Genomic DNA, 24,735 nt, shown 5'->3' on the forward strand with positions numbered 1-24,735 from the left:
TATCACTTGAATCTCTATACTTTGTTAAATGAACTTTTACTTGATTTCATTATAAGCACATCTAAGCACTGCATGTCAAGTGGAGCGGAGATCTGAGGTGTAACTGGTAAGCTGTGGTGTATTGCTTCTTTGGAAGTAGTGAATCTCTGACTACTGCAAGTGTCCAGTGGAACAGGCATCTAGTGAGGCACTCTGGTTGGAGAGGGCCAATCACTAATCTGTAGAGAGAGAGTGGGGCCTGCTTGTGTTGCCCATGGCCTGTGGAGTTGGGGAGCTGACCAATGGCATACCTAGACCAGGCTTCCTCACACTAATGGCAAATGATAGTGAAGTGCTTCACAACCCTGAGTACCCCTGAGAACCATCAAGGAGGAAAGACGCAGACAAGAAACGGACTCAGCAGTAGCAAGCAAGCCAAGAAGCAGCCTGGTGGTATAGTAGTGACTCTGGAAGAAACCTAGAGGAAGGAAGGCTCTTGGTTGGGGCTGCTGGCTGAAAATTTCCAAACCACATAAACAGATAGGAATAATACAGTATTGGAGATATCTGTGGTATCTTTCTTTACATGTGCTCTTAGACTTACATACTCACATCCTTCCTTGAGAACCTGGTGGTGAGAGACAAAGAATCAGCCCTGCCTCTGGCATACCAAATGAGTCCAATGGTCCAGGCTTCTCCATGCCCAAGATTAATGGTAGATACCAATAGATCTAAGGGTTAAATGCTTGCAAGCTAACCCCCTCCACATGTTGGTGTGCTCTATTATAAGGCCTGGACATAATGATGAATATTCATTCTAATGCTCATGTCTAAATCTAACTTCTTCACTCATGATATTGGAATGCACTTATCCAGGAGGTTAACATATTCATACATCTTAATGCCATTTAACTCATCATGTAAATCCCCTATTCCTCAAGCAATTTTGTGATTAGACATCTTCAAACAACGCTACCCAAAAATATCCAAACCCAGTATCACTTCAGTGTTCCGACTGTTGCCTGCACCTGTTATGTTCTAATGTTATTGAGCAAGCTCTTCATAATCTAAGGGTAACTGTCGAGCCATTTATCCATGCCAAGGGTCACAGGCCTACTATGCTTGACTTATACTTACGCTAACTTGCTTAAGCTAATGTCTGACAGGATACAAGCCTGTAAGTTCCTTGCGTTACTGCTGAATATAATAAAGACTAAGATAGCCCTCTGGTCTGTACTCTTAATCAACTTTAACAATACTGCACCTTGGCTGGGCACATCCCTTCCACTCCAGCCCCATTAAAAGATTCTTTTTTTTTTTTTTACTAGACATATAGGAAAGTGACCTCTGGGGATCCACCAGGTGTCAGCATATACAATGTAGCATTTGAAGTATCTACAGGACTTACCTTTAAGTATGCACTACCAACTTAAGTTCTGAAGAGCGGGGGTCCCATGAGTCAGAACAACCCAAAACTGGAACTGGTCACAGTAGGCTACAATTTCAAGGCCTTTTAATACTTACATTTCAGGGCAGATAACCCAGTGGTGTCAGGTAGAAGTTTTTGCCTTAAGGTTTAGTATTGAAAAATGTTTCATTGAGGTTTTGTGTCTTTTTCTGCAATGGCCCAAGTGAAGCCAGGATATTGGCTTTGATGGGCCATTGATTTGTTAGTGTGACAATGCCTGTGTTCTTTTTGTATGACCAAGATCTGACTCCTACTTTTATTTAGCACAAGCACAAATTCCAATTCTATTTTCCCATTGTGTTCAATTCTTTCAAAAAAAACAGCTACCCATTAGAGGAGTGAGATGGTAGGAGAGAAGGAATAGCAGGTGTGGGGATCTTCAGGTCTAGAAGCTGCAGCTACTAGCTCCTAGACAGCTGCTCTGGCCACATTACCATTTGACAGCAGAGCAGGGAACAGCAGCTTAGTAGCTCTGGATACCCCACCCACGAAGGCCCTGATTGGTGGTATCTGAGTCCCTTGATTGGTTCAGGCATGCTATTTAATGTGTAAGAGAAACACCTAGAGGCTGCCTGTGCAACTAGGCGACCCCCACTTGCAGCTGATCTACTCTGCTCCTGTTCCCTACCTCAATCTCGGCGGACCCAGAATGGCTCACCAGCTGTGACCTGACCCTTTGGTATGACACCAATGCAGACTGGCTTCTTGCCTTGACTTATGCCTTGCAGCTGGGATCCTGAACACTTGAGAAGATCATACAAGCAGGTCTTTGGGGCCCTGCTCCTACTCCCACGGAAATCAGTGGGACCTCATTTCATTTTTTTGCATTTTTTTTAATCATTAGTTTAAATCCTTTGTGATATAAAGTAACAGAAAACAGTGGAGAACTGTGCCTGATAAAAATGTCTCCTACCTCATCCTGTATAGACCAGCTTCAAGCTGGGTGAGATTTTAAAATTGTGATGTCATCAGCATGTTGATGACATAATATGGTGGAAGAAATGGGGATGATGCGTGATGTCAGTGGCCTGGCTGGCAGGGAAAAAATTACAGTACCAGCTCTTATCTTGGCATTTTGGGGGTATTACAGATATACATCTGTAGCGTATTTGATGGAGGTGGGAGTGGTCCCCACTTTCATGGTGCCTTTAAATGAGCTAAATAGCTGTAATATGAAGTGCAATCACTAGAGGGCAATGAGAGATCACAAACATCTATACTCTGTTACAGAACAACATAAAGAGACGGCAGTGTTTTGTCATGCAGAGGGAACCCAGTCCAGAAAAATAAGAACTGGCTCTCAACTGAAAACTATATTCCGAACTTGGTAAGGATCCAATTCTATTTACTTAATCTATTATTTTCTTTATCTTTCACACGTTTCCTTGTTGTCTGACTTGTCTCTGTTTTAGCTCAGTATGAAATAGAGGTAGAAAGGATATGCTTGCATTATTTCCTTTCTCCAGGTTTACACAATTTTCTCAGCATTCAGAGGAACAGATAATGGAGGGAAGGATATGACTCGGTGTGGCAGGTTACATCTCTTCTGGTAAGCAATATTTATTTCTAGACAGAAGCAGTGAGGCTACAATGGTTTAGAAGGTGTTCAGAAAAAAACCCACTACAAAATAAGAGGGTGAGGTTGTGTAGTGTTTCTTTAAACTATAGCAGGGTGTCAGCTGGTAAGTGACTGAGGAAGTTTGCAGGCAGAAATCTATGCTGAAAGAGAGAAGTTTCAAGGATATCTTCCTTATTCTAATAAAGTTCCTCATTCACTGTCAGAAAGCAACTCCTTCTGTTTTTCCTTACTTCTGTCACAGGACTGAAGGCCTGAGAGTGACCCCTCAGCAGGGCTCAGGGGCAGAACTCCTTGTTACCTGAGCTATAGACACTGTAAATTGTAACCTGCTGTCAAAACCACTCCATTCAAAAGTTGTGTGGAGGAGAGCTACTCATGTATAATAATTCTTACATCTTTTTTTTTATTAGTACACTAACTCCAGTGGAGAGGCTAAGCAGAAAACTGACCTCAGTAACGGAACCTTGGGTTGGTTTTAGGTCACTTAGGTTATGTCTACACTACAGTTAAACAGCCATGGTTGGCCTATGACAGCTGATTCAAGCTCACGGGGTTCAGGCTATGGGGTTGTAAAATTGCAATGTCGATATTTGGTTGGAGCCAGAGGGGAACCCACATGAACAAGAGTGTCCCAGAGCTCAGGCTCCAGCCTGACTCCTAATGCCTGCACCACAATTTTGCAGCCCAAGCCCTTGTGAGCCCATGTCAACAGACATGGACCAGCCACAGGTGTTTAACTGGACTGTAAATGTACCCTATGAAGGCAACATGTAGCACGTGTTTAGAGAAAGGACAATCTTGTGGTTAAAACACTACACTAGGACTTGGGACCTTTGGATCATATTCCCAGCTCTTCTACAGATGTGCTGTGTGACCTTGAATGAGTCACTGGGGTTACGTTTACACTGCAGCTGGCAGCAGGCATCCCAGCCTGGGTAAACAGAATTGTACTAGCTCAGCTTGAGCTAGCAGGCTAAAAATAGTTATGTGGACATCGCAGCTTTGACAGCAGCGCGGATCCCCTTGCTCCAAACTTGGGTGGCTAGCGCAAGTCTCTGCCAGAGCTGCAATGTCCACACTGCTATTTTTAGGCCAGAAGAGCCGAATTTCAGAATTAGATGTGGCATAATTGAACACCTGCCTGTGTTTTTGTGCAAGTCTAGGTAAGCACCCAACACCAAAACTGCTGCACATGAAGTTGCCAGCTATTTGCACACTCCTATTTCTGAAAAGCCGACCCTTTACTTCTCTCTTCCTTACTTTCCCATCTTAAAGTGCAGATAGGACCTCGCAGGTGGATAATAATAGTAAAATGCTTTGTGATCCTTGGATGGAAGTCACTATGGAAATGCAAAGCGTTAATGGTATTGCTAGCTTCCTGTGGTTGTCCTGGGATACAATGGGGCTTCCCATGTCATTGAATTCCATAGGTGAATTTATAAACACCAGAAGCGATGCCTGACATGAGCTCAAACCCACTAGCAGCCTTCCTGCACTCGTACTTTAACAGGGCGTTGGGACAACAAAATGTTAAAGATACAGAAACAAATTCAACGAAGACAATACTGGGTCTAGTGGATCTGGATGGATCGTGGATCACACATGAGAACCACCTGAAGCTTAATACAAAGGGCTCTTGGTGAAGCTGTCTGGGGCCCTTACATTATAGACACCAGGTAAAGGATGAAGGATCCTGTATGTGTAGAACTCATTTCGTATTGTCAAGAATAAGAGAGAGAAAAGTTATTGAAAGATTAAGATTTGGGGTAAGGGAAACAAAATGAGAGCAGTGTTTTAAACAGCAACAGGTCTAAAACAAATTTTCTCATGTATAGTTTCTTTTTTGTTTATTTGTTTGCCTCTGTTTTATACATCTTTTCATCATGATTAACTAAGTTACTGTGATCATCTCTCTGGTGGACTGTGGTATGTCCATAAACTGAAGCCAGTGTTAAATCACATCAGAAATCAGATCTCTTAAATCTTATCAAAGGCTATTTTTAATTGTAATCTTTGCACTGAAGATTGATGTGTATGCACATATATTATATAAATATACAATAAAAGGACATTAAAGATTGAAAAGCTGCACATGCAAAAGTTATACAATTCCAGAATTAAGCTTCCTGAGCTCTTAGAAGAGGTATATTACTGCACTACTGTTCCAGATATGTTTACAACATGATGGCTTAGGTGAAGACATTATGTCAGTAAACATTCTTTGTGGTTAGTTTGTTGTGCAGTTTGAGAAAATTACTTGGGGCTTCTTGAGATAATATTCCAACTATAGCATTTCACCAATAACTCTAGATTTAGAACTCGCAAATTCCATCTCACTGAATCTCTTGAATAAAAGCAAAGACTCTGAGAAAAACCCTGTAAAGATTGTAGGAGCCTGTTAAAGCCATGGCAAATCTTTCCACTGACTTTAGTGGGCTTTGAGTCAGACTATAAATGAAAATGATTTTCTTTACCAAACCTTATCTAGTGATGTTGAAAGCTCAAATCAGCCTGGTTTCATATTTAACGTCTGCTTCCAACTTCAGTCACAGAATGTCAGCTCCTAATTATAACTCAAAGAAATCCAAAGATAAATGGTTGTCATTGGCTACCTCATGGGGATTGAATGTAGACATGGAGAACTGGGGATACAATATCAAAATCTAAAGGAAAAGAGGGTCATCTTAAAATGAGACACTGTCCTTTGATGTAGGCTTCTCATTTTGTTCTTTCTATCTACAATGAAAAACTTTAACTTTTGCTCAGTTTCATTACTTATCAAAGTTCTGGTTAGTCAGCCAATTTTTAATCAAAATATGGATATCATTCTCTCTTATGTCCCTGAGAATATTGTTTATATGTGGTTTCTCAAAACAAATTGCTTTAATGGGGATAAATAAAATGTGTTCATCTTCTCCAGTCTGTTTTCCATTTCTGAATTTGTCAGCTTTCTTATTTTTTTCGAGGTTGTCCCGAATCTCTCTCATTATCCTGTTTTCTCCAACTTCCAACAAAGCCTAAGTTATGAGCCGTTTGTGCTAAAATCTGAAATAACTTTAATTTTATTATTCTTTGGAAAACCAAAAAACACCAATAAAGTGAAGGATTTAGGAAGTGCTAGTGAGCTGACTTCAACCTTTAAGTTTATGGATCTTCTCTGAGGAAACTGAACCAAAGTTGTGACTCTATAAACCTATTCACACACCTGTAACTTTATTGATGTGAGAAATCCCTTTGGTTTCAAAGGAACTATTTGCAATAAAAGTTACTCATGTGTAACTGATTGCAGGATTAGGCCCCATGATACATGGAAAGGTAGCTATTGTGTCTGGCTGATCCCTTGCATAGAAACACCTGCTAAAATTTATAGGTCATAGCTGAGTGAAATTCAAAGAAGTTTGGAACACGATGAGGGATGACAATTTTTTTTTTCAGCTGAAATTGGCAAGTTTTGCCTGGCCTCCATCCAGATCTATAAAACTCTTCCCTCAGACCTAAAACTCATCTTAGTTTTAGGTTTGAGTTAATTTATGGTTGGGCACACAAAGTTGGGCACCCAAAAAACACTAGTGGCTTTTGAAAATTTTGGCTTTATGTAGAAGGACCCCATTCCGGAAACATCTTTGAAGTTATAAGTTTGATTTACTCATGCTGATGAAGAGAATTCACACCTGCACCTCTTGTATGAGGAAGAACTACTGATGCACAGGTAGGGTTGAGGAATTGCCTACAGTGGAGGACAGGCAGTTTTTAACCAGGGGCTCCATAGGAACTCAGATCAGCAGACCCTGCTGAGGAGATAAGCTATATCCACACATCCCATCATTATACCTCCCTTCAAGCCAATGCCCCTAGCTCTTGGGGCTACACTAGGTGCTCAAAGAGGGAAAGTTATAGTCACCATACAGCAGAAGCCAATGTAGACCCTGTGTTGTATCTATCCTATACATATAATTGATATGTCATTCCCCTCATGAACAGAACTTCATTTATTACATTCATTTATTACTGTGTAGTCTGCTTGCGTCATAAGCTTTAACATATCTCTGTGAAGTAGACAGTGAGTCAACTATATGACTGTCATCAATGTACTGAAATATACACAAACTGAGCTAGCATTTAGACTTCCTCCTTATCCAGTTTCCTCCATGTTGGAAGCATGTTTCTTTCCTGATTGATGCTATTTAGAAAAATTGCCCTAAAATGCAGGCGAGGTCACAATGCTCTAAACAGGAAGCTTCCCCACTGCTGCTGAGCTCACTGAATCTTAGCCAGAGTAACCCTCTCTCCACAGCAAACAGAGGAGCAACCTCTGGCAGTGCAATCAGCAGGCTCCTACAGCTGCATTAGAAGGATCAGATTGCATTTTTTCCATTGTATCTCCCCCATCCCCAAGTCCTGTCTTCAACAAGAATTAATAGCAGAGAGGCAAACTCAACAGCACTTCAGAAATTCTCCAGTTCTCTTTCAAGAACTGTTCACAGGAATTTGGTTGGTGAGTACTCTGTAATAGTCCTTCAGTTTTGCAAACAACTTTCTTTGGGGAGGGGAGGGCAAGAAATTCCACCCAAAGGATGTAAAAAGTTTGTTGGTTTTTCCTTAGCATGTGTTAGGTACTGCAGTCAGATGTCCAGATGCAAAGTCTAGTATTCAGGGGTTGCAAAAATATAGAGATTTTTGTTCCTTAAAGAGACTGAAGAGACAGTGCTCTTATAGTAGAAACTATTTGCTGATGGTAAACTTGTCAGCAGATGTGAATTTTGGTAAGCTTGAAGAATAGCAATACCTGTTTAGAACCAAACCATCAATGAAACATTTTATGCTAAATTTGATCAATAACCTGGAATTTGTTATGAAACAGCTCATGCTCTTTCAAACAATTCTTCCACTAAATCAAATACAGTGGAAGCTCTCCAGGGGGAAGGCAAACTTATTCAGGCAGAGTTGGTCTGTCTGCTAGACTATTTTCAAATCATATGAGCACATGCCATTAGAGGCAATTACAGTTTTAAGAATTAGCAGAATAGCTTTAGCAGAATTACACAAAACTCATGTAAATATAAATCAATTTCATTCATGATTATTAAAATCAAAAATATTTTCCCTCTTGTCCATTGATTATTTAAACAGTGAACAAAGTAATAATTGTAGTCACGTTGAAATATAAAAATATAGCATGGACAAGCAACAAAAATATGATGATTTGTGCAATATTCTACTATGAAAGGATCAGTGTGAATTTCAGCTTCTTTTATGATAACTCTGTTATGAAAGCACAATGATACTTAACTGGATTTAAAAACAAGTGACAATCTAACTACTGGCTAGATTTAGTATAGAGAAAATAAGAGAAGAAGAATACATAATACTAATATTCAGTGAAAGGAAAAAATGAAGGGAGAAAATAGGGGGAACCCAGATATGAAAAAGTTCAGTGTGACTCAGTTCTCTAAATTAATCATAAAAGTACTTCAGTCAAAATGTAAAATAAACCATCCTTCCTAAAAGTCTTATGGACATATGTAAAGACAGAAAGTTCAACTATCAGGATAGATAGGAACAACAAGGGCATGCTTTCTGGATTGCCCTGAACTAGCACCTAAATAATATTATGGAAACAAAGCTGAGAATGGGTTTGGCGTGTGCGGGTGGGTTGTTTGTAGACATCTATTAATTTTTTTTACCTCCCTGAAAAGAAGAGTTTACAGTGTTTCATAGATATTTGTTGCCATCTCAATTTTTATAAAAAGCTAGGTTCAATTATTGTTTAAGCTGAATTTGAACACAAGATAATTATTTAGCAGCTTTTTACTGTGTGTGTGTGTGTGTGTGTACAATACACACAATTTACAGCAACCTGAATGGTCTGAGATTACTGGAACACAGAACAGTCTAGCCATGCCCCTCCCCCCTGCAGTGTGCCCCCTACACTCATGGAAGTGGAGAGAGTGGGAAGTCTTTATGTCATTTAAAAATTCCCTGGGGAATCTCCAACTTGCTTTGTAGGCTGGCTTTAAGCAAAGCATCCTTTTGGGGTCTGTGTATCACATTTCACAAAGTAGGAGGAGAGAAGAATATTAGGATCTCTTTAGCTCCAGATGTACAAAATGCCTTCCCTGTTGCAATTTCTTCAAAATGCAGTTTTAAAAATCATTATTAATTTGTTATGAACTAGACAGTGTGTTTTGTACTAAAAATATCATTATTTTAACAAATAAATAAATTATGAGTGTTTTTCTTGCCTAATGATGTTGGAGCCTTTTGGGTCTTCAGCCTTCACATTTTCAAGGTATTGTCCAGAACCATGAGGGCTAAAAATATGTTTTTAAGGGAAGCTGAGATTCTCACATATGCTTCTAGGAGCTGGGGCTTAAAAAATACCAAATATCATGACATTGTTGATAAAATAAGAGTTAGCAACAGTGATTAGATTACACTATACATAAACTCTTGTCCCCGAGGTGTAATTCATGCAGCCTGCCTAATGGGTTTATGTGGCCTTGATGGCATGTTCAGATTTTGTAGAATTAAGGTCTGGTAGATTAGCTGTGATTTTTTTCATTTTGTTTGCAGTGTTTAAGGTGACTGACCTTGAAGACAAGGACATTGAAGCACTTGGCCATGCCCTTTGCCTCTGGGGTGGGACCAAAATTTACAGTTTTGCTAATGTATAGATTGCTAGGTTCACTGGGAGAATTTATAAGTAAGCTCATTGAGCTGGTGTTGGCATTGCTGTTGGAATCTTTGTGGATTATATAGTAGTCAGGGATTTCAATGTGCATACACATTGCTGCTCAGTTGACACAACTGTTGCTTTTCTAGTTATGGTGCTTTGGTTTTACACAAAGGATTGAGGAGACCACTCAGAGACAGCCATGTGCTTTACCTTATGTTAGAGTTTGGTGTGGAGATGAATGTTTGGGTCCTCCCTGTTGGGTGGTCCAATCATCCCCTCATTCATTTCAAGATGCCTTCAGTTCTGCCTCTGGGCTATTTCTGTATGGCCCTGGAGACTGATGAATCCTTTGATTTTTAGTAGCCTCCTTAAAGATGTGGCTGAATCTTGGTGGGTGTTCATTTGGCAGGGGAGGGGAGCCAGTTGGCTCACCAATAGCTATTGCCAGCTGTTAGAGGGAACTTTAGACTCCCTGGCTCCATGCCATACCCTAGTGGTTTTGGCTATTTGGAGACCTCAGTGGTTTAATGGGAATCACAAGAAGCTGAAGCAATTGGGTCACAGATTGGAGAGGATAGATGGCAGAAGGGGAGGATCTGGAATCTGATCATTTGCTATATAAAGAATTAATGCAGGAGGGCTATGACTGAGGCTACAAGATATGGTCTGTACTCATCTTTAGGTGCTGCACAGAAGTTCCTGGATGAACTCTTTCAGGTAGTGTGTGATCTGATTAATCCAAGCTGCTTCACATAATTAGTTGTCCCCTCTGTAGGGAGCTGTGAAGAGTGTGCTATGTTCTTTGTAGATAAGATAAACTGCTCTGGGCTGGGCTTTTTATTGTTAGTGAGAGACAAGGTGTCCTTATGGACTATTGCTCCTCTGATGGGGATGTCTGATATTCCCTGAGGCAGACCACTTGTATTTATGACTCCTCCCAACCATGGTTACTTAAGGCAAGTGCCATAATAGTAGTGTCGTCATTGACAGCCATTGTTAACACTTCACTCAGTGAGGATGTAGTCATTCTGAAACATGCAAACGTCTGCCACTTTCTCAAGAAATCTCTTGATGTTGGGTTCCTTGCCAACTATTGCCCAATCTCAAATCTCCCTCTTCTAGGGAAAGCGATTGCGAAGGAGGTGAAGGAACTCTTGGACTCAAATGGTATTTTTGGTAGTTTCCAATCGGGTTTTGACCTTCTTTTAGAGTTGGGACTGTGCTTGTGAGGGTCATGAATTATCTCCTGTTTATGTTAGACCAAGGTCAATGAGCTGTTTTGGTTATGCTGGATCTTTTGGCAGATTTTGATACGAGTGATCACGGGCTGTTTTGACAGCTGGGGAAGTTGCTGGTTTGCTGGGACAGCTCTTTGGTGGTTCTATTCTTACCTGGACAACTGGAGTCATTCAGTGGTGATTGGTGATTCCTCCTTATTGCCAAAGGACCTGAAATGCAAGTACCACAGGGCTCAATCCTGCAGCCCATGTTGTTTAATGTGTATATGAAGTGGCCTGGGCAGATCATTATGAAGCATGGGGTAGAATATCATCAGGATGCTGATAATACTACTGTATATTTCTTGCCCCATGGATCCTGAGAATTTGGTCTGAGTTCTGGAGCTATGTCTGAGTGATACTGATAGTCAGATGCATCAGAGCTGTCTTGTCCTTATTTCTGGGAAGATTTTTATCAGCTGACTTTCTCCTCTTTTATGTTTCCTGGTCATGAGTCAGATTAAAAATCTAGACATCATTGTTAACTGTGCCCTATCCATGGAAAGCTTATTTTATGTATGGTTAGATGAGGTATGATGTGGAGCCATCAAGTGGTATCAAGTGATGCCATAAGCCTGAGAATAAGTGAAACAATGGTGTCCAAAATGAGTGTAATTGTTTTTGCACAGTTCCATAAACACTGCAACCTGACTATGACTAAAGTTTTTATTGTTTAATTTCAACATCTTTATATCAAAGCTACCAAACGACGATGAATTAAAAAATTTGTATTGGTTATGCGTGGGAAGGTTTTTGTTTTGTTTTTCAGAAATGATGAAACTGTTTAGCATGTAGCAAAAACAACAGAAATCAATGTTTTGCAATATAGTAACATGAAATGTTTTCACATTGCATCTTCTTAAATTGTCAAAGAATCTCAAAAGTGAGCCTGAGTGAGCTGAAACTTTATTCATTTGTTAAATGGTGTGAACAAGGAGAAGGTGCTCATGTAGCCAGCATTTGTCTGGAAAATGTTGACTGACATTCAAAAGATGTTTGAGTCTGAGGACATACTGTAATGACTGTCATTAAAAATCTTGATGATGCTGTAATTCAGCATATGCTACCACTGTTGGCAGACCATCAGTCATGGAGGTATGCTCAAAGCCATACATTCAAGTTCTCAGATCATTTTCTCCAAGTTACGCAGATACTACTTGTGAATGTCCTTGTAGAGGGAGAGAGTGATTGGAAATGTCACCTACATTCACAGCATGCCATGCGTCCATACTTTTTTATTGCAAATAGGACCAACTATGCCATGTGGATACCAGTCTATATTCTTGATATGTTAAGTCTCCCTGAAGAAGTACATGTGCCTTTGAATCTGGGGAATTTTCTGTGCATCAGATTCCTGGTTCTTCCACTAGAATTTGGAGTGGCATGGGAACAAGAAAAATTGTCATCAAAGATTTGAAGGTAACAGTGAGATTGTAGGACTGACAAAAGTATCAGATGGACCCTCATAAGACATGTCCTGAATGAATATGCAAAAACTGAGACAAAGAAGTAGCCTAACAAAACGTAGTGAAGACAAAGTCCACACACAAGTCCTTGCCCTGCATTGATGAGGGATGATGAGCATGTTACAGCTGATACCCACCATGCCATCAACAATCTGACAAACCCATATGACCCTGAATCACATCCAGAGGTGCTTATCAACATATCTACTAGACTGCACGTAACACCAGATGAACAAGAATGTCTCCTGAAAATAAGAGATGTTGGTGAAGTACAAAAGTAGAGATTTGTGAGAGTTGCAATTGATTCTTCAGCCCACTCAGGAAATCTGGCATTAAAACATTTGCTCACATGGCCAAGAAGACCAAATTTAAGTCTTGCAAGGGAGGGGCAATCACAGCATCTATCAGAAATTGTTTTCCACTAAGCTCTGCCCTTAGTAAGATCCAGAGATGTTTCAATGGCAGCTGTTCATACTTACCCAATGACACCTTTGTGCTTATCCCTCTTCCATAGTGATGGAACAATGAGAAGAACTGACAAAGCTGAATTAGAGCGTCAGCTGGTGAACATGAAACAGAAAAACTGGACATTTTACCCAATAGACATTCTTCCTTCATGCTTTAGATTCAAAGATAAATTCTAGTTGTCCAGTTTGTATTATTGTCGATATTATGTCAAAAGTATGACTTCTGATCTATTTCTGAAATATCTGTGTCACGGTTTGTTTGGACTTGCTTTGTTTCAATCAAATTTTATTTCTGAGAGAGAAAGAGAAGAAACAGATGTGTAAGAAACAAGATTTCAACATTGGAATATGAATTGTAGTGCAAACAGAAACCACTGATGTCTATTTCTAGCTTTTCCAAATCAAGCTAAATTCAGTAAATATTTGTCTTGTACTGCTCAGTGATTAGTGTTTAATTGAAGGGACGCGGTCAGCTGAAAAATGATAGGCCTGATTTTCTTCTTTCTTACAGCACTGTCCGTGAGAAAAACATGGTGCTATTAAAAAGTATTGTGTGGATCAAAATACCTTTCCTAGCTCAAGGCAAAACCCTGCTTTGGCTAGTTCAGTGATGAGAACTAGAGATGTAGTCTAAACAGGGATCCTACTGACCAGCGCAAGACACTGTGGTGGAAAAATGATATATATTTTTAAGCACAGTAAATTATCCAAAGGGACTTCTCCGTTAGACTGGTGAACTAAATTAAGTCAGAATTGCTATAATCTTATTTAGGGAGATCTTTTTCTCCTTAATTGTAAACTGAACTATATACAACCTAAGACTACGCACTAAATTCCATAACTTATGTCTTACTGTTTCTCCATTTACCATATCTTTTGCATTTTTCCCCTCTTCCATTTCCTGTGCTGTCAGCTTGAATAAGTCACTTTCATGGTCACTAAGATATCACTTTATTCCATTTTCTAAAGCTGTCAGTTGCTGACTAATATATGAACCCACTTTTTTGTTTTGTTTTCCATTTAGTCAGACAAAAGAAAATGTATGCTGCTAAACTCAAGTTACTGTAGAAATCAGTCCAGAACAGGCTGCAAAGAAAAATAAATATATTCAAAAGGTCTAACACTGCAGGACATAAAAAAATATATTCCTTAAAAATGCCCAGAAAACACACAGAAAATTTTTTCAGCAAAATCCCTACAAATTCAGAAAAAGTTTTCTGCTATTTCTAGCCATTACAATGGCATAACAAGGGGACAGATGCTCAGCCCAGGTTAAGCCTCTTTTGTGCCACTTCAGCTAAGGGATTTACCTGTCATCAAGGAATTCCCAGTCAGGCTTCCAGTCATAAGGGAATTGCCAGTTGGCTTGCAGCTGCCCCTATACCACTCACTCTCCCCACCTTCAGGTAGGGAGGATCATGGACAAGGTATAGGTATTATTCACAAGTGTACGTTAAGTAGATTATCCCTAATCAGTGTTGATAAGGCTTTAATGCCATCCCAGACCATCAGATAACCTTATATGCCACAGAAAATCTATTTTAGGAATGTTCTAGAAAGTTTTAAAGTTTATTGGGACTACAGTTTGTAGCTCTACAGCTGTAAAGTCAGATGCAAGTTATTAGTTCCTCTGTGCAGAGCTCTGAGAGAGCTCTAGAAGTAACCTATCGTATCTTCTGTAGATATAAATATGCCACGGCTTTAAAGTCAGTCATTTTGGGATTTACTAGAGGGCGTGGTCCCATTGGAAAACTGGATTTCTCCTTTCTCCAGTAGAAAATTGCTCCTGTTTTGAGCTCTGTGGGCCAACAAGATTCCGAGTTTAAATTCCTAATGTAAACAAAAGCTGTCACTGATAGATGACTGAATCGTTCCTGTCCTGAAGTCAATGGGACCACATGTGGAGTAAGTTGCTACTGTGGTGGAGTGAGGATACCTGAGTCTGGTCCAGAATGATCAGGAGTTTGGGGAAGTAAACGGAGAGAGCACTTACATAAACTTCATGCTCAGTCCATCCCCTCCTAAATCCTGCATGCAACTGGCAAAATTATACATGGCCCAGTTGCTTCTGACTTCCAGAGCAGAAGGTCATAGAAAATAAATTTTTAATTGGGCTTTACTGTAGGGATTAACTTAAATATTCTAATTCCACTTGAATCCTCCATTAAACATTAAGTATGTATTTGTAAAACATTTTTGTAGAAAGACATTTTTTTGTTAAATAGCAGTTCAGTTTGCTACTGGATTTTGGTTTTATTTTAATGTGATTTGAGAAATTCCTAAACTGCAGAAAGAGCCTGGGAGGGTAAGCTTTAGTACCTTCACCCACTCCCCCCAAGATGACACAATATACTAGGAATGTGTGACCTAGGGGGAATTTAGTAAGAAGATAAAGGACATTCTGTATTGACTTGTTCTTTGGAATGAGGCAGATGTGCAATTATACAGGCTGAGTTTCCTCTTGGGAAACTTTCCAAACATTGGCAATCTTGTAAAGTCTGCTTTCAACAAAACACTCTTTTCAAAGGTGGGGGTGGTGGGGAGATTGGAGAAGAACTGCAACTTTCTCACTGAGATTTTTGTTTCTTGTACAAATGCAGAAATTCATTCTTAGACTCCCACAAGTGAATAGCTTGTTGTGTTATATAGTTAAGGTTACACAAGTTGCTATTTCAAAAGGTCATTTTCAAATGCTAATTACTTGGTCAAATGTTTCCCTGTTTGGCTGAATGCATAGTATGTTTGTTCTCAGCCTGGGAGGAAACCATTTTTGGTTTTTGAAGGATTGAGGAAAAACTGGTTCAGCAATTTTTGAGAATTAAAAGATATATATTTCCTATCCCTGGAATAGGTAACCAAAATTCCAGATTTAAACTTGAGGGATTGGAATCCAGTATATAGAGAAGGTTCAGGTGAAAACTTGGGACTGATCCAAGGTCCACCTGGGTTTTGGATTAGGCCTACATTAGCTTTAGATGCAGTATGGAGGACTCCATAAGCAGGGAAAGTGGGGAGTTACATAATAGTCAGAGATTCTTCAGGGATTGAAAGTACAGAGAAATCTTTCTCATTCCCAATTCTCTTCAAAGCATAAAAATGAAAGCATTGTATAAGATGTCTCTGAATATCCACTTCTGATGAACTCATGGAAGACTAGGGAAGTCTAAAAACCTTTATTAAAAAAACTGATTTGGGTATTGGATTTTACTCCCCCTTTACCCAACCCAAATGATATCAGTTCAGCCATTATTTTTATTCACTAACAAATATTTATTCTCTACTCACTCTTGAAATAATTGCTGACTTAGAATCTCTCTCTCTTTCTTATATATGTATATTCTGGGTTGTGGATTTAAAGCAATGTGCTAATGTCTGAACTACAGTCTGCGGTTTACTGAACTCAGATACTGAGCAGTTCAGGATGCTTTGTTCAGAGCTCATTTTTTAAACTATGTGGTCTAGGCCTTTGACCAAATAATGGATTATAAATATGATTCACTAAAACTGCTTCTCTAGCTTCAAATAAAAAATACCTTCTCCTAAGCTTGGATCACAAATCTATACAAGCAAAAAAAAGACACCATGAAGACAAATGCATCAGAAAATGCATCCAATACCTAAAGCAGTAGGGAAACGTTAAAGGGCATGTTTTTCCACCCGTACACATGCCGAGTAGTACCATAGTCAGAGTGAGTAAGGGTGGCAGAATTTGGCCGCAAACCGGATTTTTTAGAGCTAAGTACTGAAAGGAATCATTTGGTTATATTTATTATTAACTGGGTTTGTGTCACAATCTTAATACTATATTATTTGCATGCAAACTGATTTTATTCTATTTGGACATGTATCATTGTTATGCATCTCACAGGATTACTTGGGGAAATAGATCCACAAAGAGGCTTAAACAAATACAGGACAGTCCTCTTGGACTCTTCCTCAGCGTTTGTTTTTTTTCCCCATGCTCTGAGTTAATGTCACTCAAGATGGAAATGGATCCTTTACCCTTCTTGGGTGATTAGAACCTAGAGACTGTCTAAGCCCTTCAGTGACAGGAGACCGCAAATACTTCCCAAAAGTATGCTGGCAACTTTTAAATATGTCCTGGTCTAGATCTCAAAAGGCAATAATGCCTGGCAGCAAGCTTTTCAGCTAACTGTCTCATTTAATATTTTGAGAAAGCAGTGGCCAGGCAATACTTAATACACAGTGTCACGCTGTCTGGAATGGCTCACAACTGGGAGTGCCAATCTCAGGTCACAGTGTCAGAAAACAGGGCAGACACCCCAAACTGGTGATATATTCTATAATTAGATTTTACCAAGCCAGCAACAAATGTGAACTCCAGGATCACCATATTAATCTTGCCATGGAGTCATGGACAGTCTCCTTAGGCTCTCCAGCCTATTTTACCACCCAGACAACTGGAGTTTGTGATACTGGCTGCTATACCAAATATCACATCACATTAGGCTATTCCCAACCCCAACGGGTCAGTCATTTTTGATCTCACACAAAAGACAATGCTGGTAAACTAATTTCTCTGGTAAACTAATTAAGGATTTATTAGCCAAGAAATGTGTTACTGAGAGGTTAAAGCAAGTACATTAACAGGTGAGTCAAAGTTTGTAAGTCCAAAGTGATAGTAGAGATGTAATAATTTGCTAGTTTTCCATAAGTCTCTCAGAATTACCCAAAATAATCTTGGGGCTCTCTGTCTTGCATTTGGAATGCTTCTGTGTGAGTGTCCAAATAGTTCAGAGATGCTGGACCCATTTTTAATCCATATTTATAGTTGTTCCACACAGAAAGCAAACTTGTTAGTGCTTTTACCCACATGGGTTTCCTTTGTGGGCAGTGAGTGAAGAATGCCCCTTGAATCTTTGACCTCTTATTTTGAAGCTAGCCTCTTCATCTGCTTTAATGGGTTATTTAGTTACAAGGCTATACATCATGCAAATGCTTGCCATTAATAGAAACAGATAAGTGAGAACAATACAAGTAAGATTCCGTTGGTTTCCATGAAGTTCTAACACCTGAATATATCCTTCATTAACACACCTTTGATCTAGTAATTACAGGGTATACATAATGTAGAAGTACTGTAATAGCAAACCACAGGATATAGACAGATGAAAACAATTCAGTCAGCATCTCCTTTGATTTCTATTAGCATACGAGTGAATTAGTTTGAGCGCATATTAACACTTAACTCTTCTTTGATATTCACATACAAGTGAATTGGCTTATGGCTCTGACCAGCTGTCCTCTGTGCTAACACAGCATTTTTTTTTTAAATTCTAATCATCAACAACATGGAAACAGCATTAATCACAGTGGCCATTGTTCAGTGATTTCCTGAGGCCACTAAACGGGCCAGATATTATCCGCTGATATCAGCACCATGAATCATGAGCTGCTGCTTTCTTGATTCCAATACCTGGAAGGAGTGGAAGGAATATCTTGAAGTATTTCAGCTCTTTTATTTCAGAGAGACCACAAAAGGGAAGTGCTAGGCAACAGATCATTCCCTCCAACAGTCTATAGCGGCAGTTCGACAGGCACCTCTTGTGCTCAATGTTTACTTTTATTAATAGAGTGCCAAAAGTGTGCCAGATGCCTGACAGACTAATAAAGCACTTAAATTGCCTGGACATGCTTACCATATAATTTTAGACATGATACAATGAGTTAGAGCAGCAAACAGAGTGAGAACGCAGGAATGGAGGACAAAGGTTACAATCATAAAATTGCATGGTTTTTAGGTCTCTTAAATAAATGTCTTGACAGTTCCACTAAACATATGCAATTATATACATATTCCATAATATGAGCATGCACATGTATCCATCTACATACAAATATATATGTACTCTGAAAAAAACTGATTTTTATAAACCAAGATTGTCTGGAAGGATTAAACTAAGTTAAAAAGGGAGGAAGATGGGAGTGTGGTGCTAGTAATGAACGTTTGGAGCAGTGGTAATCAGTAGACGGAGCACGAGCCAAATCTGTACCACCAGATGCTTTTGAACAGAGACCCTGAAATCTTTTTATTTACTTATTATCATTATTGTTTTTATTATTATTATTTTATTTTATTTGGAGTCTGGACCTTGACTGTACCTTGACCAAGAAATTTAGACCTTGACAAAAAACAATTAACTACCAATGGTTTAGAGCCACTACTTAGTGTATTCAGTAGGGAGCATATAGCCAGGAGCTAAGGGTCTATGTAAACAGGAAATAAAGACAGTCTTGAATTCATCTGGAGCACAGTGTTCTGGGTTTCTATAATCTCTACAGGGAGCATGTGAGACTGGTGACGTTGGTAAAACACGGTGGATAAAGAGAAATGATGGAGGAGAAACAGATTTAGGCAAGAAAAAGGACATTGTAACAGACTAAGGCCTGATCTACACTAGAGAACTTTGTTGACAAAAGTGCCCTTTTGTCGACAAAACAATCCTGGCGTACACACTGCAATGACCGTTTTGTTGACAAAACTGCCCTGTTTTATCAACGAAATAAAACCACCTAGACGAGAGGCATAGAGCCTTTTTCAGCAAAGTTTTTGCGAAAAAGCACATGTGTAGACACTGCCCATAGGTTATATCGCTGAAAATAGCCCCCAATTATTCCAGCGTGCCATCGTGAGTGCCACTCTGGTAAATAGTTTGAGCTCGGCTGCCCTGCAGCTGTCCTCCTCCACCTTTACGCTTTCAAAGCCCCAGGAAGTTTTCAAGTTAACTCACCGTGGAGCTCACTCCACAGCGCAGCAAGCACAGTTCTGTCCTGCCTGCCCTAAGCTACAGGGGAAGGGTGTAACTCCCGCTGTGCCATGCAGAGCCAGGGAGGGAGGTGGGGGCTGTGTCCCTCTCCCTGCCCCCATCCCCGCGGGTGCCCCGGGCCCATCTCCAACAGCCAGAGATGGGATACTATAGGGAGACGCCACTGAGTTACTGCAGAAAATTTTTTCCCAGGTGTCTTGCTGATGGGTCTTGCTCACATGATCAGGGCCAAACTGCTCACCATATTTGGGGTTGGGAAGGAATTTTCCCCCAGGTCAGATTAACAGAGACCCTGGGGGCTTTTTGCCTTCCTCTGTACCATGGGGCATAGGTTACTTGCTAGTTTGAACTAGAATAAATGGTGGATTCTCTGGAACTTGAAGACTTTTAATCAAGATTAGAGGATTTTAGTAATTTAGCAAGAGATGATGAGTCCACTACTATAGGAGTTGGTAGGTGAGATTCTGTGGCCTGCAAAGTGCAGGAAGTCAGATTACATGATCGTGATGGTCCTTTCTGGCCTTAACGTCTATGAGTCTATAAAGTCAAGTCAGAAAGATTATTGCAGGTGCTAGTGTTACATAAGGCATGAGAGTAAATTCATTAAAATGAATTTAAAATATTTGGCATCAGAAAGTCAATTAGTAATTGTGGGTAAAATCTATAGAACTTGTTTTTGGAGAAAATGCAGGAAATTCTTGTAGCCAGTCTATGAGCTAACAAGAAATTCCGCTACCATAGAGGCAGTGGTAGAACTTCCTATAGCTAATTCCACTCTGGATGGAACCTAATGATCACTACAATAGTGCTAGCAATGCTACTATTTAGGGACAGGAAGGAAATAATATTTATCTAATAAAAATAACAGCGGGAGATTGGGAAGGTATCATAATATTTCTAACTAGGGTCCAGCACTGAAAACCCTTTTTCTCACAAGTAATCCAAGTGAAGCTAAAGTGACTACTTGCATGAGTGATGACAGGGCAAGGGAGCAGAAAACTCTACCTTTGTGAAAAGTACAATGGAATCGCTCATGAAAACGTGGTGAGGATTTTGATTTTTCTTGCTGTTTGTATGATTTTTTTTAGAATGATTTTATTTATTAGAAATCAGTGTGCTTCATCCAAAGACCAATTATTATATCTCAAGCAGAAACTAACGCTTTCCGCATGTGGGTCTCAATATACAATCTAATCATATGCTGAGGTTTAATACAAAATATCATGTTATCTAACACAAAATAAGTTTTGGCTTCTTGAAACCTTGCCAAAATATAATATGGGTGGATTATTTTAAAATGCAGGGCAGAGAGAGGACATGCAGCATAGGAAACAACTGAAAGGCACATGTTTCTTTATTTAGTTTGGCAGAAAAATAATATGGAGCCATGAAATTCGTTATCAATGTAGTTTTTCTTCTGTTAAAACAATTCCCTCAATTCCTAAATCTCATTACTTGTAGAGAACATTGAATGACAATATTCCTCAGCATCACTAGCCACATGAAATATTAAATAACCTTTCAGTGGGAAAAATCTGTGTAAAGACCCGTTGGTTCCAAATTGAGTTTTGGATGACTCATAGATTACAAATCTATGTGCAAAGCTCCCTAGAGTTATTTAAATATGATTTTTCATGGGGCATAGGCATAACTAGGACTTTCAAGCACACGGGGCTAAATCCACAAAGAGATGTAGGCATTGCAATGTCTAACTTTTAGCTGCCCTGCCACCCAATGCGATCCTTAGACCCAAGCCAGGTTCCCAGGCTCCCTATACAATGCATGGGGAGAGTTAGGGGCTTAGGAATAGGATGTGTAGAAGCCAGCAAGCTGCGTGGGGAGCCATCTAAGATAACCCATAGGAGGTGGCAAGGAGACTGTAAAGACTTAGGTGCCAAACTTCAGGAGTGGGTTCATGGCTGTGAATTCTGAGTGGAGATATGCTTAGGCCCAACCCTCAAAGGTAGTCAGATGTCCATCTCCACTTAGAATTCACAGCCATGAACCCACTCCGGGAGTTTGACAGCTAAGCTAAGTCAGCCCTTTCTTATGAAGAACCAGAGAGAGATACCCTCATCTCATCAGTGAGTAGGGCATTCCCCTGGGATGTGGGACACCTGTTCTCCAATCTCTGCTTTGATTGATTTGAATTTATGTCTCCCATATCCCAAGTGAGTGCCTTAAATCCCAAATTATAGAGTATTTGGGGATGCTTAATCTCTCCTATTGAAATTGTTTCACTTTATAAAAATAAATAAATAGTCACTGAAGCAAGGATTCAAACTTAGGTCTCCCACATGCGTGCCCTAAGCACTGGGCTATTAACATGTGCCTGGCTTATACCAGATGTCTTTTGCACAAGGCCTGATCAGGCTCTGCTGGGGAGATAGGTGCAGAAATGACCAGTGTGAGAACCTTGGGACTTAGGTGTGAGTTAAAGAACTGAGCAATTTGGCAGCATTGGGACTTAGGTGGTTTTGCACGTGCCAATCAGAAAAAAATTAGATGCTTAGAAGACTTTCCTGGCAGAAATATAGGCACCTAGGGAATTTACACCTACAGGATTAGGTGGCAGCTGAGAAGGGATTTTGAGGATCTCAGTAGTGACTTTTAGGGTGATCAGATGTCCTGATTTTATAGGATAGTCTCAATATTCGGGGCTTTGTCTTATACAGACAACTGTTATCCTCCACCCTTTGTCCCGATTTTTCACACTTGCTATGTGGTCATCCTAGTGACTATATATTGGACCTAGGCACCTAAAGTGGATGTTCTTTCTAAATCTCTTTATGGATCTCACCTTAAAGCACAAAAATGATGCTGACTACATTTGTAAAGCACTGTACTATTAAATGAGATAAGATCTGAGTGTGTATGGAGGGGAGAGGAACAAATGCAGTTCTTGCACTTATTTGAGAGCTGGCCTGCAATGAAAGAAAGTGCATGCTCCAGTCTCCTAAAAGGGTGGGGCGCAATAGGGATAATCCCCCTGTGCACTGGGGAATTGGGGGTTACACCATTATTCTCAGAGATCTCATTGTCCACTTAGTATTCTGGAACAATGAAAGGTAAGACTTTCAAAAAGTGGCCTCTAGGTTTGCATGCACACCCCAGCATTCTTTATCAGTCGTATATACAAATACAATTTTTGCTTGCAGAATGCTATTCTCTGTGTTCAGATGATTGCGAGCTCAGAACTGTGCACACAAAATTAACGACTGCATTGAGATCCTTTGAAACATTTTGTCCTAAACTCATTAGTAGTTACTAAGAAACTACATACTAGAAAGGAGCCTTCAGTAGCTTGTGGTGATAAATTATGTGAATGAATTTTCTCAAAATATATAGGGCCAAATTCTCTGCTGACATAACTGGGTGCTTCATTGGAATTCTACCAGCACAAAATATAGCCAATGAACTTAAATTCATCATATTGAGTTTGTTTTAAAAATATTTGTTTTCTTTCAGATAGAATCCTAGCTGTTGTGCAATCAATTCAACTGATTGCTTGTACAACAAAACTTTTTTTTATGGACTTGAACTGAAGTTGGCTTTGGAAACTGAAATGCTGCATGTAAAGAAATCCATGCTCTGGGATCTGATTTAAATTATGGCTTTAAATAAATGTAACTGGTTGGTTGCTCTTAATTGTGTTTCTAATCTGTGCTGAGGATGGGATCTCAGAATCAGAAAGCTGCAACCTGGTCCTTTGCAGAGCACAGCTGAGAATCTGGGCTTATATTTTCTTTTTGCATACCCCCTCTCTCTCTCTTTGTCTGTCTCTGTTATATGTATATCTCACATTATATTTAGTATACTCACAGTATATTTAGTCATATAAATAGAAGTGTATTATGCTTTCAAAATCTTGTGGATCAGGATCTATTTTTTTCCTATTCTTTTGAAAAACACTGTTTCTCAGGAAACTTTATTAAGTATTTATTATATTTGTATGTTATTCAGAAAGATGAATGAAATGAAGAGAGGCTGTTTCTTAGTTACTACCTTATTCCTGTTGTTGGGCTGCGTCCTATGGCTTGTGACTGCAGACTCCGAGAATGGAGAAGACAAGGATATCCCAGGTAAGAGTTTACAAGTTTAACCCCTGAACTTTCTGAATTGCATTAAACAAGAATCGTGGACTTGATCCTTCATCACTGAACTCCAGAGGTGCTTTCTTGTTGAACTCAGTGGAAGCAGAACTTAAAACCTGTTATAAAGCTCTTTCCACGCTAAGACTTCTGGACTGTCTCCCAAACCTTTTGAAACCCTACAATTCCAAACAAAATCTGTGCCAGCTGTGCACATCACTGTGAAAGTGTCCTATGAAATTGGGCAGGGGAGTAAGGATTGCTCCTTATGTGCATGTACGGGTAGTAGGTGGAATCATGACACTACTCCCTAAATGAAAAAGGGAAAGGAATATGATGCGTCCAGTAGTGGGCTGGGATACACCATTCTCCTCCCCTCCACACAACAGGAGCTCATGGAATCACTCTTCATTTCCAGAATTGTTCTTCTGATGGTGCAATTAAAGACTGCCCCTTACCCAGGCACACCAGTTTTTCCCGGTACGCCCATTTTAAATACATAGTTACTACATGGTCACAGGCAGGTGTATTAACTGCATGTGCAAAATTAAAAGGCCATGCTTTAAAAAATTAGGTGCTGTTTTCAAAATATAATGGGTCCTTTTCTCTAAGTCATTCAGAATACAGTATGACAACACTGGCCTATGGTGACATGGCGGTAATGGCATATAAATTCATCTGTTAGTAGGCATTCACACCAGATCACCCAATTCTCAACAGGTTAGGCCCAATGCAGAATGGTGTAAGGAGCAGCTCCATAGCTACGCCGTGGACAGTTGGTTCAAGGCTGTTTAGGGAGCTAGGAGCTTTCATACATGAATTCCCTTCAACTTGGTTCTCTTTGCATCCTGCTCTCTGCCATGGGAAAAAGGGAGAAGCAGGATCTTGGCCCTCAAATTGTTGAGTCCTTCAAAAACATATAGTATGGGGGTCATAGTAAATGC

General features: G+C 39.8%; 1 protein-coding gene across 5 annotated transcripts in view; it reads left to right on the top strand.

The window, feature by feature from the left end:
* Nucleotides 1-2,701: 2,701 nt before the first annotated feature.
* Nucleotides 2,702-24,735, top strand: part of TFPI (tissue factor pathway inhibitor) — a 59,772-nt gene continuing 37,738 nt past the window's right edge. For 2 of the 5 annotated variants that reach the window (XM_067549054.1, XM_067549058.1), the window contains exon 1: nucleotides 23,653-23,782. In XM_067549054.1, the coding sequence (XP_067405155.1) occupies nucleotides 23,653-23,782 (130 nt within the window). Of the gene's footprint in view, nucleotides 2,775-2,913; nucleotides 2,997-7,325; nucleotides 7,522-23,652; nucleotides 23,783-24,735 lie in introns of those variants that run through there. The other 3 variants (XM_067549057.1, XM_067549056.1, XM_067549055.1) reach the window with 3 other exon arrangements.

Source organism: Emydura macquarii, unplaced genomic scaffold (genome assembly GCF_026122565.2).
Source record: "Emydura macquarii macquarii isolate MOO-44397 ecotype Brisbane River unplaced genomic scaffold, CSIRO-AGI_Emac_v2 contig_1253, whole genome shotgun sequence".
In the NCBI taxonomy this organism is placed as follows: domain Eukaryota; kingdom Metazoa; phylum Chordata; order Testudines; family Chelidae; genus Emydura; species Emydura macquarii.